Source organism: Oncorhynchus kisutch, linkage group LG7 (genome assembly GCF_002021735.2).
Source record: "Oncorhynchus kisutch isolate 150728-3 linkage group LG7, Okis_V2, whole genome shotgun sequence".
Taxonomy (NCBI): domain Eukaryota; kingdom Metazoa; phylum Chordata; class Actinopteri; order Salmoniformes; family Salmonidae; genus Oncorhynchus; species Oncorhynchus kisutch.
Genome location: NC_034180.2, coordinates 5973601 through 5993121, shown reverse-complemented (window position 1 = coordinate 5993121; position 19521 = coordinate 5973601). Strand labels below are relative to the sequence as shown.

The following is a 19521-nucleotide window of genomic DNA, read 5'->3' as shown; positions in this document are numbered from 1 at the left end:
TTAGGAACACCTCCGCCTTTACGGGATGCACAGGGGATATGGTCACTAGTGTAACCAGGAGAAGAGGCTTCATTTAACACTCATCAGGCTTAAGCCATGTTTCAGTCAGGCCAATCACATTAATATTATGATCAGGGATTAGTTCATTGACTATAACTGCCTTGGACGTGAGGGATCTAACATTAAGTACCTCTATTTTGAGATGTGAGATATCACAATCTCTTTCAATAATGACAGGAATGGAGGAGTTCTTTATTCCAGTGAGATTGCTAAGGCGAACATCACCATGTTTCATTTTGCCCAACCTAGGTTGAGGCACAGATGGGGATAGCTCAATGGGGATAGCTGAACGGACTACAATGACTGTGCTAGTGGCAGACTCCACTATGCTGGCAGGCTGGCTAACAGCCTGCTGCCTGGCCTGCATCCTATCTCATTGTGGAGCTGGAGGAGTTAGAGCCCTGTCTATGATCATAGATAAGATGAGAGCATCCCCCAGCTAGGATGGAGTCAATCACTCCTCAGCAGTCCAGGCTTGATCATTAGGGTGAGGCTCGGAAGCCTTCACCTCACCTAACGACCCAAGTTATTTCTCCTCACTTTTGTCAGGATCAATTTCAAGTTCACTATGCATGACTACTCAGGGTTTTCAGCATTCTTCTCTTCTGTGCTTGACCCAAAGGAGAAAGTACTCAGCTTATATTTCGCAGTCGGTTGGGGTTTGCACCTCGTGCCATTCTTGCTGCTTCAATTCCTCTTGCCATCCACCCTCTTCCTCGCCCGGTCCTCCAACATGATGACTTCCATCTCTGTGTGAGACTTCAGGAACGTCTACAGGTTGCATGCACACATACCATTTGAGATGCAAAAATACCATTGGAGACGCAAATGCATGTGCTTTGAGGTTCGCAGACCTTGTGGCATCAGCGTGCATAATCTGCAGCATTAGTGGGTACTTAGTGGAACCACACTGCTTTCAGGGCAGGTCTACCGGTGACTAAGTGACTAAGTTCATTTTCATAGCAGGTTAGGAGAATTTACGCAGCAGGTTAGGAGAGATATGTTAAGGTTAAAACGTCTTAAGGATCCAACCATTTTCTCCCTCCAATTTTCCTCTAAAATGACATCCAAATCTAACTGCCTGTAGCTCAGGACCTGAAGCAAGGATATGCATATTCTTGATACCATTTGAAAGGAAAAACTTGTATCAAGACTGCCCTAATAGCTACTGTAAATTGGACATTCCAGTTAGATTAACACGAATTTAAGCTTTCTGCCCATATCAGATGTCTATGTCCTGTGATTTTTTTTGTTACTTACAACCTCATGCTAATCACATTAGCCTACGTTAGCTCAACTGTCCCGTTGCGGGGGACACTGGTCGCACAGTTAAGGAAAGGGTTAGCTAAAATGCTCAAATTATCCTAGTCCCTACTCGAAAATATCTAACTACAACCAGGCCTGCCCTGAGAACAGTCTTGTTTTCCACTAATACAATTATGCGCTGAATGTTTCTCTTTTCTTGTGACCAATGTGCAGTCCGCACTCCGACCTGCAAAGGGCAGCAATACGCAACACAGCGTTAAGTCTGACGGAAATCCACACGAAGAAGAAGTAAACTGAAGTGAACAGTGACTGAACCATTTCCACGTTGGCGTTTTTATTGTTATTTAGACGTTTATTAACACCCTGGAACTCAACATATTACTAATTTAACTGCACAGCATCACATACTTACAAGGTAGTGTTTAATTCGAGTTGGAGACCGGACTTGGTTGATAAATGTTATATAGGTGACGCTAGCTAGCTGCTAACAATGGCTAACTGTATGGTTTTTCACACTCAAATAGCCTCCATCATGGAGGTACTAGCAAATGCAGCCGTGGCAGACATCTGTAAACTCGTAGACGACGACTATGCAGTGTTTCGATTGGAAATAACTCAAAGCCAGAAAGAAAACAGGACATTGCGGAGGAAACTACAGCTACTGGAACTGAAGGTGGCACGGGAGTGCGCAGAAGGGACCAATAGTGTCAAGATCCTCGACCGATACAGAGGAATGCCAAGAGGTACAATTTGCATTAGGCGGGGGCTGTCTCCCTGTTACCTAGAATTAGGCTCAGGGAGAGATTTAGAATACATATATTTTTATATTGTTATAGACACCACCCCCTTCGGCACACCATATTTTTTTGTAAACAAATCCGTGCACCAAGATGCAATTCGACACGTGTTAAGTTAAGTTATGTGGAAGTAAAAGCCCCATTATAATAAAACCATAATAACATTTGTGATGTGGCATAGACTACAGTTTTCAGGATTTCCACACATTTGTAAGCAGGGTCCTTTTAAAAAAAAAAAAGGCTTTTTAAATACAAATTTCACGCAATTCTACTTCATTTACATGACAAAATACCTGAGCTAAATCGTTTTTAATATCACATAAATGAGTGGCTACACTGACAAACAGAGATAAATGTGGTCTTGAATTCGAACCCAAAAATTGCCCAGGCTCACCTAATGATGAAGATAAAGCCATAGGCTACTACTCCCAGTGATGGCCGATGTGCTCCTCTTGGCAATAGCCTATCTCAAGATGAGCTACTTAGAAAAACAGTGCTACTGTTAGCAAGAAATTGGGAGCCACAGCCAACCATAGAAATATAATCATAGATGGCAGTTCCCATTCAAGTCATGAGTGGTTTAAATCCACTTGTTGAATCTATGCCAAGGTGCATTGAAGCTGTTCTGGCAGCTCTTGATGGCCCAACACCCTTTTTAAGACACTTTATGCTGGTATTTCCTTTGTTTTGGCAGTTTACCTGTATGTGCTTGTGATCAAATGTAATCCTGTTATTTTTTTTTTGAAACTATTGAGCCTCTGTGGTTAAACTTGTATTTTGAACATTGAGGGCGGGCTCCTGTGGTTGAATAAAAAATACATCTATTTGCCTCTTGGGCCCAGTCCCTGACTCACACAATTGGCCAGTCACATTTCAGTCACAGTTCAGCATTGACAGTACCTAACCACCTCTTTTTCCCCAATCACTCTCTTAGGTGAAGGACATCTCACTGGAGGCCACAGGAGCTTTGTGAAGCCAACAGGACACAATACATGGAGAGATGACCAACCAATCACTGTTGATGAGGGGAGTGGAACCTCAACCCATCATGTTACCATGATAGAGGTTAGTGTAATAGTATTACATCAAAATTACAGTACATCAAATGTGTTTAGTTTATTTCAGAAAGGCTCCCCTCAGCTATTCATATGATTACATGTACATCCTTATTTATCTGCCATAGGAGAGTTTGAGACTTCACTATGACATTTTTATCCAATTTCAGTCATGTATCGGTAATAACCTCCGCTCTTCATGTGTCAGTCTGCAGATGCAGAGGCTGCAGGTCCTGGAGTCAAGCAGGATAGCCCTGAAGTAGAGGACCCACAACACAGTAGAGACATCCAGACTGGAGTGACTGGAGCACCCCCTGTAGCCACGGAGGTCCCCACTGCCGTCACCCGACGCAGCATCATGGAGGTCAGTGGAACGCCGAACGCCATCCTCAAGTCAGAGACAGACACAGAGACTTTAACTGTAACACACAGGCTCTTACACACAGCAACTGACCACAGATCAGACCCAGACAGACTGGGGCTTGGGACACTGGGCTGTCCTGCTCCAGACTCAGAGTACTTACCGGTATTTCACCAGAGCCAGAGGATGGTTAATTCCTGTGGGGATGGGGATGGTGACACATTAGACACGGGTGTTGATGATCTGTCTTGTTCTTACACTTCAGAGATGGACCCAGGCAACATATCCTTGGGTTTAGAGAGACAGACTGATCTGTCTAGAGGGGACTGGAACCGGTACAGTAGTAGTGTATACTCTGAAGGGTACCTAGATGAGAAAGGGGAGGTTATAGTCGTAGATGAGGTGACTGTGAAAGTGGAGGGCGACGCTCCTCCTACATGGAATGCAGATAGTCACCAAGGAGACAGACACTCACAGGGCAGAGATTTCTTACATTACAGAGAAAGCTTAGAGACAAATACAAATATTGTCACCCACTCCCCTTTACACGAGTTCAAGGATCGCGACCCAGTATCCACGATGATGGCGCCTTCCGATTCACTCGACCGTGTCCTTTTCGATCAGGCATTGAACTCAAACGACCAAAGAGCCAACGCTCGGGGAGGGGGAACAACATCAAGCAATAGTAAAGGGAAACGGTTCCTCTGCATGTTCTGTAACAAAGGCTTCAGCAGCCCCCAGAAGGTGAAGATCCACCAGAGGGTCCACACAGGGGAGAAACCCTTCAGCTGTACCCAGTGTCACATGCGCTTTGCCCAGGCTGGTCACCTGAAGAGGCACCAGATGGTCCATACAGGGGAGAAACCCTACAGCTGCCCCCAGTGTGAGAAGAGATTCTCCCGCCAGGAACAGCTGAAGATGCACCTGAAGGTCCACATGGGATAGAGGCTGTTTGCCTGTACTCAATGATGGAAGAGATTCTCAGAGCGAAGCTACCTCAGGATACACCAGCAGAAAAACCATTCCACTCTTTAACATGGAAAGTAACCATTCCACTCAATAGCTTCTGATGTTTAGATCAATCCCTGCATTAAAGACAAAGATGCAATTTCATTGTTGTCATCAGAAAATATCCACATATACATTTGGAATAATGAGATTTAGACTAACAGTTTTGAGTATTCCTGGGTAGAATATTTTATCCAGACATTGTGATATATATAAGCCTAAAAAGGTCTGTTACATATTGTGTTTGTACTGTGTAGGCTATATGATGTTCACAAATGCCTGTTTCATTACTTATGTTCAAGTACTCTATTTTTTTCCCAACATAGTTTTAATGAGAAATGTATGCAGTTTATCAAGTTCATGCAGATTTTTAGTTGAGACTAGTGACGGGTGCATTTTCATGTTTCAGCATGACAATGCCCCTATGCATAAAGCGAGGGTCATACAGAAATGGCTTGTCAAGATCAGTGTGGAAGAATTTGACTGGCCTGCACAGAGCCCTGACCTCAACCCCATTGAACACCTTTGGGATTAATTGAAATGCCGGCTGCGAGCCAGGCCTAATCGCCCAACATCAGTGCCCGACCTCACTAATGCTCTTGTGGCTGAATGGAAGCAAGTCCCTTCAGAAATGTTCCATCATCTAGTGGAAAGCCTTCCCAGAAGACTGGAGGCTGTTATAGCAGGAAAGGGGGACCATATTAATGGCCATGGTTTTGGAATGAGATGTTTGACGAACAGGTGCCACATATTTTTGGTCATGCAGTGTATTTAAGTAGAGCAAATTGATATATATATATAATCCCAAAATCAGCTAACTGTCAACAGTAGAACAAAGCTTAAAATGATGTTTGAGTGAAAATGAATGGTGAATTTGCTTCAGGACCATCAGTTGATTAACAGATGTAGGCCTACTGTAGAATGATAAACTTTCCTCCAGTGTGGATGCTGACCCACATTTTACAGTTGGGCTATTGTCAAATGAGTTATGGTCTTTGGTGTGGATATTATTTTGTAAATCTGTCGAGATGCTTATGCATTTCCACGTACCCAAAGACGATTTAGTTGAGCCGAGACACTTTTCTCTGATGTGTAAATTATCAGACTATTCGTGTTACTTCTTGAAAACATTGAAATAAATGCAACTCGTGAGGCTTGGAGCGGGAGTGCTCTGTTTTAGACCACTGCGCTTTTGCAGATCACAATGCTCTTGTAAACACTAAGAATGCTATGGATACTCACTCCCCAGTAGGAGCAGTCCTCCATAGGATTGAATGGAATTTTACTGTATTTCAATAAAGGACAAAATTACATGCATTTAAAATGTTTTGTTGTTGTAGTGGGGACAGTAACATAAGTGATCTCAAAGTATACTTTAAGGAAAATGTCTTTACATATTCCTTTTGTTTATTGCACATAATATAATAACACATTTCGCATTAATGTGTCTGTAATTAAATACATGTGGAAAAAATGAATGTGGACATTAATAAATGCATTAATATAGCTTCCAAAATATATATTTTTTTACAATGGTGGGGGAGTTCCAAGATGGAGGCACAGTAGCTTCAACACAGTGCCCCCAAACAGTCGTCTGTGGGGAGAACAAGTATTTGATACACTGCCGATTTTGCAGGTTTTCCTACTTACAAAGCATGTAGAGGTCTGTAATTTTTATCATAGGTACACTTCACCTGTGAGAAAATCCAGAAAATCACATTGTATGATTTTTAAGTAATTAATTTGCATTTTATTGCATGACATAAGTATTTGATACATCAGAAAAGCAGAACTTAATATCTGGTACAGAAACCTTTGTTTGCAATTACAGAAACGTACGACATACGTTTCCTGTAGTTCTTGACCAGGTTTGCACACACTGCAGCAGGGATTTTGGCCCACTCCTCCATACAGACCTTCTCCAGATCCTTCAGGTTTCGGGGCTGTCGCTGGCAATACGGACGTTCAGCTCCCTCCAAAGATTTTCTATTGGGTTCAGGTCTCGAGACTGGCTAGGCCACTCCAGGACCATGATATGCTTCTTACGGAGCCACTCCTTAGTTGCCCTGGCTGTATGTTTCTGGTCGTTGTCATGCTGGAAGACCGAGCCACGACCCATCTTCAATGCTCTTACTGAGGGAAGGAGGTTGTTGGCCAAGATCTCGTGATACATGGCCCCATCCATCCTCCCCTCAATACGGTGCAGTCATCCTGTCCCCTTTGCAGAAAAGCATCCCCAAAGAATGATGTTTCCACCTCCATGCTTCACGGTTGGGATGGTGTTCTTGGGGTTGTACTCATCCTTGTTCTTCCTCCAAACACGGTGAGTGGAGTTTAGACCAAAAAGCTATTTTTGTCTCATCAGACCACATGACCTTCTCCCATTCCTCCTCTGGTTATCCAGATGGTCATTGGCAAACTTCAGACGGGCCTGGACATGCGCTGGCTTAAACAGGGGGACCTTGAGTGCGCTGCAGGATTTTAATCCATGACGGCGTAGTGTGTTACTAATGGTTTTCTTTGAGAATATGGTCCCAGCTCTCTTCAGGTCATTGACCAGGTCCTGCCGTGTAGTTCTGGGCTGATCCCTCACCTTCCTCATGATCATTGATGCCCCACGAGGTGAGATCTTGCATGGAGCCCCAGACCAAGGGTGATTGACCGTCATCTTGAACTTCTTCCATTTTCCAATAATTGCACCGACAGTTGTTACCTTCTCACCAAGCTGCTTGCCTATTGTCCTGTAGCCCATTCCAGCCTTGTGCAGGTCTACAATTTGATCCCTGATGTCCTTACACAGCTCTCTGGTCTTGGCCATTGTGGAGAGGTTGGAGTCTGTTTGATTGAGTGTGTGGACAGGTGTCTTTTATACAGGTAACGAGTTCAAACAGGTGCAGTTAATACAGGTAATGAGTGGAGAACAGGAGGGCTTCTTAAAGAAAAACTAACAGGTATGTGAGAGCCAGAATTCTTACTAGAGAGTTGCTAGTGTGCGATGGGACAAGGACATCCCAGCCAAACCCTCCACTAACCCAGACAATGCTGGGCCAATTGTGCGTCCCCTCATGGGCCTCCCGGTCGTGGCCGGCTGCAACACAGACCGGGATTGAACCGGATCTGTAGTGAACTCTCAAGCACTGCAGTACCTTAGACCGCTGCGCCACTCGGGAGGCCCCAAGATTCAACAACTGTAGTGTCAGTCAGTGTCAACGACAATTGGTGCTCCCAGTTCAGGAGACCACCATGTTCAACAGCTAAATTTATTTTATTATTTAACTAGGCAAGTCAGTTAAGAACAAATTCTTATTTTCAATGACGGCCTAGGAACAGTGGGTTAGGGGCAGAACGACAGATGTGTACCTTGTCAGCTCGGTGGTTTGAACTTGCAACCTTCCGGTTACTAGTCCAACGCTCTAACCACTAGGCTACCCTGCCGCCCCTAGGTTGGGGAGAAAGATTTTTTTAAATAAAGGGGTGGGGAAAAAAGGTCAAATTAATTAAAGGAATCGATCATTGGTCTACAGCCGGAGCACTTTACTTAGACCGCTGTGCTACAGCAGGTCATGATGCTCTAACAAGAACTAAGAATGCTATGAATACTGATGAGACACAGGCATTTGTTTTAAACCTTCCCTAAACCACCATCAAATTGTGTTTGAGCTGTCCATGGTGGGTTGGGAAGAAATATACAGTACCGGTCAAAAGTTTTAGACACACCTACACATTCAAGGGTTTTTATTTTATTTTTAACTATTTTCTACATTGTAGAATAATAGTGAAGAGATCACAACTCTGAAATAACATCTGGAATCATGTTGTAACCAAAAGAGAGTTAAACAATTCTTCAAAGTAGCCACTCTTGGTCTTGATGACAGCTTTGCAAACTCTTGGCATTCTCTCAGTGGGCTTCAGTCGCTTGCAGTGGGCCTACTAGGACGGAGGGGGTGAAAGAGCAGCTGGTCGTACTTCAGGTATGCAATGTTGCCTCTCTTGTGCTGTTCAATGAGTCGTGGCAGCGGATCCTTTCTTTTAAGGCGTACCTTTTTGGAGAAGTCTTCATTGATGAAGAACAGATAAGAACGGAGCTCTTTGGCCATGCACACCAGTGGTGGGTTTGGCGTTAAAATGAAAAATGCATTAGCAGATGAGAATCCCATGCCCACTGTAATATATGGTGGTAGATATTTGATGTTATGGGGTAGTTTTGCTTCCACTGGTCCTGTGGCCCTTGTTAAGGTCAATGGCATCATGAACTTTACTCAGAATCAGGACATTTTAGCCAATAACCTGGTTGCCTTTGCCAGAAAGCTGATAGTTCAAATGGATCTTCCAGAAAGACAATAACCCAAAGCACACATCACCATCCACAAAGATTGACCACAGAATCTGTCTCCAAACTCAAATCCCATCGAATACCTGTGGTTTGAATTGAAAAGGGCAATCTTTAAGCACAAAAGGAGGATGTCAAGGATCTGGAAAGATCCTGTACTGAGGAATGGTCTAAGATCGTTCCCAATGTGTTCTCCAATCTCATAAAACGTTTTAGAAAAAGTCTCAGTACCGTTATCCTCGCAATGTGAGGTATTGAAGACAGGGATGTCAATCATTTTGACCCCTATATTTTTGAGAAAGAAAAATCTCTTTCTCTGAGCAATTGTATTAGTATAAAATAACATACACTTCCTATTTTTTGCATACAATATAGCTCAGTAAAATGAATTATGTACTGTATTTTATAGTCATTTTTGCTCAGTTTTATCAAGGGTGTCAATAATTTCGTACACCACTGTGTCTTCCCTCGGTTGCATTATGATGCAACAAGCGCAAAACATTTGAACAGAAATGACAATTATGACAATAACTGTTTCCATTTGTGTGACAAATAATCGTTACCCCAAATTCCATAATAGTCAGCCCTGCGTGAAACCATTGGTCGATGCTTGCAACGTCTGAGCAGGGGAGCTCGACCATGATGTGGTTAGCTGATACGTCAAATGCCTATCCAGGTGTTGTAAGGTGTCAGCAACCTATGACCAGAGAAACGCACCCATTGAGATACATCGATTTCCGTCATACCTTGTCCAGAGACTGGTTTCCTTGCCCTGTAAGCAATGTTTAATTGTGTAATTTGGGTGAACTATCCCTTTAAACCTAACCTATGACCTGACCCATCACTTTATGTATTACTGCCCCATAGTGGCAAGAAGTGGCATAAAAAAAAAAACTATAAAACTTCAACTAAATAAAAACTAGGAAATCAGATCTGAAAAACAATTTCAAATAAAAATCTTAAAATGAATAGAAATAAAAAGTAATATAAAACCCACAAACTATAACATTGGTAGGAAGACAATTGACTTATTTAAGGGGATTTATTTAAGATGCTCTTTCAAGTGCTAGGGTTTCAGATGTTTTTGGAAGATGAGCATGGACTGGTACCACCATTGGTGTGTCAGGACAGAGAAGAGCTTTGACTGGGCTGAGCGGGATCTGATCCCCCATAGTGGTGGGACGGCCAAGAGACCAGTGGCAGAACGGAGACCTCAGGTGGGGTGTAGGGTTTGAGCACAGCCTGAAGGTAGGGAGGGGCACTTCCCCTTGCTGCTATGTAGGCAATCACCATGGTCATGTCGTGGATGGGAGCTTCGACTGGAAGCAAGTGGATTGTGCGGAGGAGCGGGGCAACATGGGGGTCATTCCACCTCAAAAAGCACAAGATAGAGGATTTCGACACCCACCATCCCAGATTGTTCTGAAAGCGTTTCTGTTGGATACAGATATTAGCTTTCCTGCAACATTATTTTGTTGAAATACAATTAGATCTCTGAGAAATTCAACTAATTGATTGCAACCCAACAATGAGTATATAGTATCAGTTCTCTGTCTGACAAGTAGCATGTGTCATGACTGTCCTGCTCGGCTCAGGTTACCAACGACCACAATCCTGCAGTGAGATTTCATCCCCAGCAGAGGAGAAGGGATCTCAAGGGATAGGAGGATGTGGGGGTTTTATGACCCCTCACGCCCATGGTAAATCTTAGGCCACAGACAAATTCCTTTTGTCCTGTCACTATGGAGAACCAGCCTCAGAACATTAAACATTAAATAAAGGGACTTTGGAACAATGGTTTCCGTCAGCCATAATGGTGGTCATGACGATAGATGGAATATGAAAATGTATGTCATTTTTGTTTTGTTATTAAAGGTTCATAGATGACGTTATTACGAAAACATTGTAACGTTAAGAGTTTTCCAAGTATATGTTTGATGTTTATACATTGTAAGTTGTATGGAAAATGTCCAAATCAAAGAGAATGTTTTAGTAAAGATGAAATGTGAAGTCGGTTGTCTAAAATTGGATTTGAGTAAAATCTAGACCTCTTAACTTGGTATGCCAAGAGAATTGCCCTAAAGGTGTTTACGCCCACTTCTGACCCGAGGGTATAAAACCTGTGAGTGAAGAATTAACAGTGACCCAAGCTGCAGCCGAGGTCTAAAAAAATAAACGAACCCAAAACTCAACCCAAGGTTGAAGACAAATAAATATTTTTCTACCCAAGCTACGAATGAGTAGCTGTGTCTATGCGGGTGAATTCAAGCCGGACCACCTAGCCTCCACTCTCCATTGAATCGTGGTATCTACACTGTTTCATTCCTATGCTGTGAGCTCTGAGCTACAGAGCTGTCTGTCCTCAGAAGACCCCTTCCAGAGCAAGGGCTAGGAAACAGACCACTAAGCCAAAAGGACACTGACATCGTGAGGACAACCAGAGAGTTGCGCCGGAGAAGTGCGTCATTGAGCAGCCTAAACGGTCCAAGCGGACCTTCCCATCTGAGACCTCCCACACGTAATTACATCATTATATTTTGACCCATAAGAGCGGCAGTTTGGGGCAAGGGTTAAAATAAGCATAGCTGACAAATTCACCCCCAAATATATGTCTCTCGTGTACTTTCTCTTTTTCTCTCTCTTTTAAATCCCCATTTTGGATAACACGCACCATAGTGTGTTGGCCCATTATACTAAGTTCTAATCAATAGCCTAGAATGTGTTTTTGTGTATCTTTTATCATCATTTTAGATTTTTAGTAAATAAATACTCAACTAAGATTGGTGTGGTACGAACTCATTGGTGAGACCCAGGTCTGTGCAGATTCCCGGATTATGCGGTGTTCAGAATGAGACTGTAGAGGAAACTGATTAATTAGCGACTGTTGTAAAATCGCTATTCTGATATTCTTTGAGTTAATTTGGAAAATAGAAACTCAATAAAACGAATTTTCCCATGGTGCCCCAGTTAATGAGTTAATAATTGCTTGATTCAGTTAATCACACAATTAGAAACCTTTAATTATTTGATGAGCAACAGTCGTCACATTAACTAATACAATGTCAGGACACATGGTTGGAGCTGCGGCTTGGAGTATTGTTTCATTGTCCTATGTAATCTCAGTGAAAATTTTTTCTTTTTTTGGGGGGGGGGGGGCTTTTTTATCATCTAATAGCAGGAACAGCACAATCTAGTGGTCAGAACCTAGTAATATCAGGATGTAGAATGGGACATAAACAACATACATGTCAGATAGAGAACTGATACTATATACTCATTGTTGGGGTGGGATTGGTGTTGAGTATGGGTGGCTTTTGACCAGTACATTTCTTCATGTCTTACTCATTGTTAGAAAAAAGTTTGTCCCAAGTCAAATGACAGGTACTGTATTTATTGAATTTTATATGAATCCTATAACTTAAAATGGCCAATTTGGGTCCAATCAATTAGCTTAATTTCTCGGGATTCAATTATATTTCAACAAAATAATGTTGCAGGAATGCTAATCTTGTTTCTAACTACAGAAATGATGGTGAGTGTCATGGCTTGCAGAAATGACATAGAACAACCCATGGGAGAACTTGGGAAGGTTGAACACCTGGCGGGCTGCGGCATTCTGGATAAATTGCAGGGGTTTGATGGCGCAAACAGGGAGCCCAGCCAACAGAGTTGCAGTAGTCTAGATGGGAGATGACAAAAGCCTGGATTAGGAAATTCACTGCTTCCTGTGTGAGGAAGGGTCGCACTCTACTGATGTTGTAAAGCATGAACCTGCAGGAGAGAGTCACTGATTTGATGTTTGCAGAGAATGACAGGGTGTTGTCCAGGGTCACGCCAAGGTTCTTTGCACTGTGGAGTTGTCAACCATGATGGAGAGGTCTTGGAGTGGGCAGGCCTTCCCCGGGAGGAAGAGCAGCTTCGTCTTGTTGAGCTTGAGGTGGTGGACCGACATCCCAGCAGAGATGTCTGCAAGGCACACAGAGATACACATGTATGTGTGGTTTTCATATGGTGTATTACACACACTAACAAACACCTAATGTTCACGTCAAAATAGTTTAGTCAGGTTTGTCTGATGATGACTGACTCCTGTTTACCAACATCATATTTATGTCCACCATGATGGGTTTCACAACAATGAAGTCATTATGTGACTACAGTATAGGACTCAAACATAGTGGGGATGGGTAAACACTCCATCTTGAAAGTGTGTTTAACTGTGTGTGTGTGTACATACCTGAGGGAGTGTATGTCTGTGTAATCTGTATCACCTCTCACTTCCAGGAGGAGGAGGGTCCAGAGGTGCTGCTGGTGAAGGAGGAGAGGTGTGAGGAGGGTCTGGGGAACACTGAGGGGCCCATGGACATGGAGGACAACCAGACTACAACTCCTCCTGAACCCACAGAGGAACCAGCTGAGCAGCACAGGACCACATACAGTCTCACTGAGGTGAGCCCACTGTAAACTACTGGCTGAATGGTATTAGGTCGGGGCGTATTCCAATAAGCCTCTTAGATTAGAAAATCAGTTGTAAGTGCTGAGAATAGAGAGATTTCACTCCAACTCTAATGGGTCAAAATATAAGCTATGCATGAAGCCTCTTTAGTCATAAGAATCACACCTGGTTGACAGATATTTAGGAGACCTCTTGAGCTGTCCTAACCAGTTAAGAGTTACCAGCAGGTGTATTGATAATAGTAAAATTCAGTGAGTCAGGGGGGGGGCTGTAAGCTGAAAAACATGAATGAGATAAATATAGAAATGATTCTTTACTACTATAGCCCATAGAAATTGATTAACACATTCCTGAATGGCAAAAAATTTAATCACAAGAAATAAAGTGTCTGTCCTATATCTAGGAGATATAAGAAAGCTCAGGAATATATATTATGTTTTTGACAAATATTTAACCCCTTATTTTGTTGGCACAAAACTACCTCTGTACTTCCGTTCATTTATATGGATTACCTTTAGAACAGTCCTGCGACAAGCGCATGCGATGGATTGAGCCGCTGATATCTCTGGCTTAAATTGACGGATGTTACTTAGATTGACGCATTGGTGCTCCAATACTCTCTAGGGCAGGAATGGGCGACTTTAATGGGGGTGAACTCATCATGAGGGGCTGCAGTGGCTCGTGGGTCCCACATAACCTCCCCCACCACCACCTTGCGAGCAAAACGTTTTAAAATGTTGTTGTTTTAAAGCAAGTTTCCTGCAATTCTATAGATTTTGCCATAGGGTGGTGGCAAATGTTTGCAGTTTTTAATATGATAACTGATGATCAATCGACCTTGCTTACTACAAGTTTAGATAGTTGGCCTCTAGACTAATTTACCAATCTATAAATGTTTAGCTGACATGGGTTAATTGAGTGACGACTGAGGCACAACTATATTTCGAAATTGCTCCTTGTGGATTCTATTATTCTAACTCTCAACAGTATGTTGAGAACTCGACTCAGTCCCTTCATTGCAGATAGATTGTGGGTTCTATCAATGTAATTGTCTGCATCATTTCCAATCCCCCATATATTTTTGTTTAATCTTAAAAATAAAATCATGTTAGAATTTTTTATTTGACCCTAATCCTACCACCCCTCCCCTAATTTGAGTAAACTAATGGACAAGAACACTTAGGCCCAATATGTTTGCATGTGTAACAGTATAACTTTAGACCGTCCCCTCGCCGCGGCCCTTGCAGAGCAAGGGGAACTACTACTTCAAGGTCTCAGAGCAAGTGACGTCACTGATTGAAACTCTATTTAGTGCGCACCACCGCTAACTAAGCTAGGCAAGACACTCGTCACTCCCATTTTAACAACTCTAAATCACTTTGGCACAGTAGCCTTAGGCATCAAGTCACCTGCTGCTGATAATGTTGCATACAACGTTGCATATGATGTTTGAAAGGTTTATCATTTTCATCGAACACAATCAAAGTTAACATAAAGCCCTAAATGCCTTCAAATGCCCAATTTAGGCTTTTTTTTAACAACATTTTGCGCTCCAAAGGAATTACTTGAAATAACATGTACAGTAGGTAATTAAATAATCCAAAGAAAAACGTGTTTATTTATCAGGGTTTGGGTCAGTTCCAGTCCTCTTCAATGCTTTTCAATGAGAAAAATGTGGAATTGGAATTTGGTTTACTTTCTGAATTGACTGAAATTGAATTGACCCCAACCTTGTTATTCATTAGCCTTGTGGTTATTAGTATTTGGGCATTTCATGTGAAACAGGGCTGACAAAGGGAAGGGGCCCTTCACAGAAACATACTATAGTCCTTCTCTAGGTTAAGATGATATAGCAATATCAACACATTCTTCTACCACCTCGAAGGTATTTGCATGTGAAACAGGAACCAATGACTCGCTGCGTTGTCCTATTATCAAGACAGCTGCTGGTAACTCTTAACTGGCTAGGACAGCTCATGAGGTCTCTTAAATATTTGTTGACTAGGTGGGACTCTTATGACTACAGAGGCTTAATGCATAGCTTCTATTTTGACCCATGAGTGTATGAGTAAAATGTATCTATTCTCAGCACGTCAAGTAATCAAATCAACTTTGCATGGTATAAAGTTAACTAACATGTTTGCGTAGTACTCATAGCAATCCTTCATTGCCCAATCAGGAGATGCTCATATCAGATTTCTTGATCCAACATCTTCTCACTCTGTATCTCTTACAGTCAGTAGACATGGAGGATGGGAAGCCTGATCTGCTGCTAGTCAAAGAGGAGACAATAGAAGATGAACCAGAGAGCATTGACCTGCTGAGTGGACTAAAGATGGGGGAGCAAGGTAAGGGAGAAATACATATAGCCTACATACAGTAATAGATCTTCAATGGGAATAGTGATGCATCTCGCTATCAACACAACGTATGTTTACATACAAAAACTACACATTGTAATGTATGAACTTGACCAGGTAATATTTGTTAAAGTCTATTTTGTAACCTCTTCCTATAGGTGGTTGGCAGGAGGCTAACAGAGGAGACTGGGTGGCCATCTTGGATTCCCAGACTCAGACGGGTGCAGCCAAGGGCTCACGGGACAACATCACGGAGCAGGCCAGGACCAGACACGACATAGTGGAGGTCAGTGGATGGGACATCGACCTCAACTCTGGGCTGGGGAACAACACTGTTAACCACAAACAGACAGTGGAACACAAAACAACATCTGAATTTAGTCTCCATGACAACAGAATGGCTGAGACCAGGGTGAGGCGTAGATTTGGTCTGCAGGGGCGAGGAGTTGTCTTTATGGGAACAGCCACAGACTCGGCTAGCAATGCTCCATCCTGCTCCTATAGTTGTGATTCAGACAGACTGGTGGGGCCTCAGGTTAACCCACTAACAGATGTTGCCTTCAGCCTGCCTTCTATAGGATCTATCAACTGGAACATGGTCCCTGCGACAACACAGACACGCCCTGGCCTTCATCCTCCTCACACTCTCCTAATGTCAAACCAAACCTCAGACAATGCCAGTGCCTCAACACTAAATAGCTACACAAGCCCATTGACAAATGACAGTAGTAGTGACGCTATCAGTAGATCTGGTGGCAAAGAGAAGCGCTTCCCGTGTTCATTCTGTGGGAAAGCCTTCAGTTTCCGAAAACAGGTGGAGATCCACAAGAGGATGCACACAGGGGAGAAACCTTTCGGCTGCCAACTGTGCCGGGCCAGTTTTTCACAATCATCCAGCCTGAAGAGGCACCAGAGAGTCCACACAGGGGAGAAACCCTTCAGCTGTACCCAGTGTGAGAAGAGGTTCTCCCACCAGCACCATCTGAAGGTGCACCTGAAGATCCACACGGAGGAGAGGCCATTTGCCTGTACGCACTGCGGGAAGAGGTTCTCAGAGAGGAGATACCTCAGGATACACCAGCAACAAATGCACACAGCCCATGTATAGAGTATAGTGACATGTGATGTAGTACTAGTTTGTAGTTAATTCTGTTGGTTTTGGATGTAGTAGGGAGCTGGATGAGGTGAACTGAGGAAAGAATGAGTATGATGAGACAGAGTAGATATGCTGGTGGTTGGTGTGATGGTGTCTGTAAAAATGTTTCACTGATTAAGACTACCAACTTTTTTCCAGTTGTTTGATGATAATGTTTTATAAATGAGAAAATTATTGGGCCTTAAGTTTACTTGACATGAAGTCGTGAAGCTGTGTGTAATGTTGAACCTTTTCCAAAGTATTCAAAAATTCATTTTAACAAAACAAGGGTACCAGATTTACAGAAAAGGTTGTGTTACCATAGTGAGAAAAGTTATTGTACATGTCACGTATCGTTTTGTACAATAAAAGTACTGTACTTCAAGTTATGTGAGTGTTTGAACATTTGACTGTGTGCTGACTGACTCTGTATTTTTTTTTGTCATTGCAGGGACTGAGTTTTCCTTATCTCAGTCAAACCAAAACATTATACTTAATTCTTAAATTGACACTTTTGTATATATTTTTTTATAATAAACTCCAATAGCTTCATATTGTTAGGTTCTTGAATCACAGTGTTAGAGATGGGCTTGACTATGGTTTTAAAATATCATGTTTGTGTGTACAGCAAAGATTTTCTTATATAAAGCTTTATACTTTTCTGTACAATATGTGTTTACAGTCTGCAGTCCATGAGGACCTGCTGATATCTGGTGTTGATTGCGGGAGAGACTGAGCCTCTGAAGTGGCTGGTCAAAATCCCTGGCCCTTGATCAGAAGCCTTCGCTTTTCCCTCCCGAGTCAGAACAAGGACCCAACCACGATTGACAGAGACTCCACCACCACACGGAACACAACCAGTGGACAGGTGGACTGAACAACCTCAGTCCTGGTGGTCATCAGAGAGACAGAAGCTCCAGTCAGGGATCCAGTCTGCAGCCCAGAACATTCTCTTCACAGTCTCAGTGCATGGTTACCCCACAAATACAGACAGGGTCAGGTTGAGCGTTCACCATGAGAGGTACCTAGCTTATAACACGGCACACAATCCCAACAACACCCAAACAATGGCTAGAGGTCAAGGAGGGAGGTCAAATACTAACCACCTGAGGGTGGTGGCTGCTGCTACCTCTGGTGTCATTGGGTCATAACGTGGGAGGCCGAGCATTTGGACAGATACTGTCAACCTGTACGCCTGCCCTAAGTGTGGGAAGCGCTTTGCTGAGGCAAACTGTGTGAAGAGGCACCAGACCGTTCACACCAATGAGAAGCCCTTCAAGTGCAAACGATGTTACAAGAGCTTCTCCTTCCTGACTAACCTTATCAGACACGGGAGTGTCCACAACGGGGAGAAATTGTGGCAGTGTGGCTTGAGATGTACACAGTGGATATCTGGGAACTATTCTTTAGCGCTGACATATTATAGTTATCATGTGAAGTGTCTTAGGGTAAGGGGGGGTAATTAACCACATACCCCTCATTAACCCTTTGTTAACTTATCATTTGAAACAGTCTTGTGTAAATAAATGTTTTTAGAGAGACAGTGAACCTAAGCTAGAACAAGTATAGTTTAATATTTACTTTACTGAGGTGATGTAAATGGAATAGTAATTTGATTATTTTCTACTATATTCTTGCTAACACACTGTTCTTTCTAAACAAGCCTGCTCTGAGCTTGAAATATACTGATGCATTTATTTGATGTGTAATGTAATAAGCGGCACCTTATTTCAAAGAACAGCGCGCAGACCTTTTTATTTAACCACACCCTTTGCGCTGCTATGAGGTAAACCAACAAGATCACTGAAGAAAGCCGTTGGTGAGACGCTGGAGAGCGAGCGCAAGTGCTATTTAAAGCTGAAGGTGCGTCCAGTACAGTACTGAGAAGGATGAGTGGACAACAGTGAAGTCTAAGAATGGAACGAAAAGAGCTCAAATTGTTGTGGAAAGTGAGTCTGATGAATCGTTTATTTTTGGATCAAGTTTTTGGGATGAGGATGTTCACTTTGGAAACCATTTTGGAGTCATGATGGTGAAGAAGTGGATGCAGTCAGTAACCAGGAGTGGTATATCTAAAGGGCAAAAGGAGCGTGCATCGTGGCTCGCGAAATCATCTACCCATGAAGTGGACAGCTTTGATTTTTCAGAACAGTGCAACGGTAAAAGTATCATCTCTGGCATCGCGACATTAGTATCTCAGGCTGAAAAGTCCAGGTGTAGTTCATGTACGTCTCTTGACCCGTATGGTGGATGGGGAAAACCGAGCAAATTTGATCTGTATTACTGTTGTTTATTAAGAGTATCTCCCGACCCTGTAAAGCTGGGATATATTAGCGGACTTTACTCCACGGTGAAGGAAGTTGTTTGAATGTTAAATGACGAGACCGAGGCATTGATGCGCGTAACCAGTCTTGTTCAGGACATGACAACACATCCGGGTATCTCAAGCACCCCGGTAAAACACGAGTTGCAGTAATGAACATTTACCAACAGATGGCATCACTGTGCCATCTTACACCCATAACATAAGTTTTCTGATGAACTTCACCACTAGTTGCCATCTTAGAGCAACAGCAATGAGCAAACAGTCAGTGGGTGTATTTGATTAGCATTTACTGAAAAGGTAAGGATTTCAGCAAACAAATAAAGTCACAGAACTACCGTGGACAAACACGTGCAATGTGGGCGTTTGA

The 19521-nt window shown here is 42.8% G+C and overlaps 1 protein-coding gene across 3 annotated transcripts; it reads left to right on the top strand.

Annotated features, from left to right (window-relative positions):
- Positions 1 to 1547: 1547 nt before the first annotated feature.
- On the top strand, positions 1548 to 18525 carry LOC109894046 (zinc finger protein with KRAB and SCAN domains 8-like). 3 transcript variants are annotated; one of them, XM_031828181.1, is made up of 7 exons: positions 1562 to 2069; positions 3058 to 3188; positions 3387 to 3542; positions 13162 to 13326; positions 15570 to 15681; positions 15852 to 15979; positions 17511 to 18525. In XM_031828181.1, the coding sequence occupies exons 1-7, from the start codon at positions 1817 to 1819 to the stop codon at positions 17562 to 17564; spliced, it is 999 nt and encodes a 332-aa protein (XP_031684041.1). In that variant the 5' UTR covers positions 1562 to 1816; the 3' UTR covers positions 17565 to 18525. The 3 variants fall into 3 exon arrangements, with proteins under 3 accessions (XP_031684040.1, XP_020342852.2, XP_031684041.1); XM_020487263.2 differs by lacking the exon at positions 17511 to 18525 and having other exon boundaries at positions 1556 to 2069; positions 15852 to 17217; XM_031828180.1 differs by lacking the exons at positions 13162 to 13326; positions 15570 to 15681; positions 15852 to 15979; positions 17511 to 18525 and having other exon boundaries at positions 1548 to 1741; positions 1851 to 2069; positions 3387 to 5864.
- The last annotated feature ends 996 nt before the right edge of the window (positions 18526 to 19521 follow it).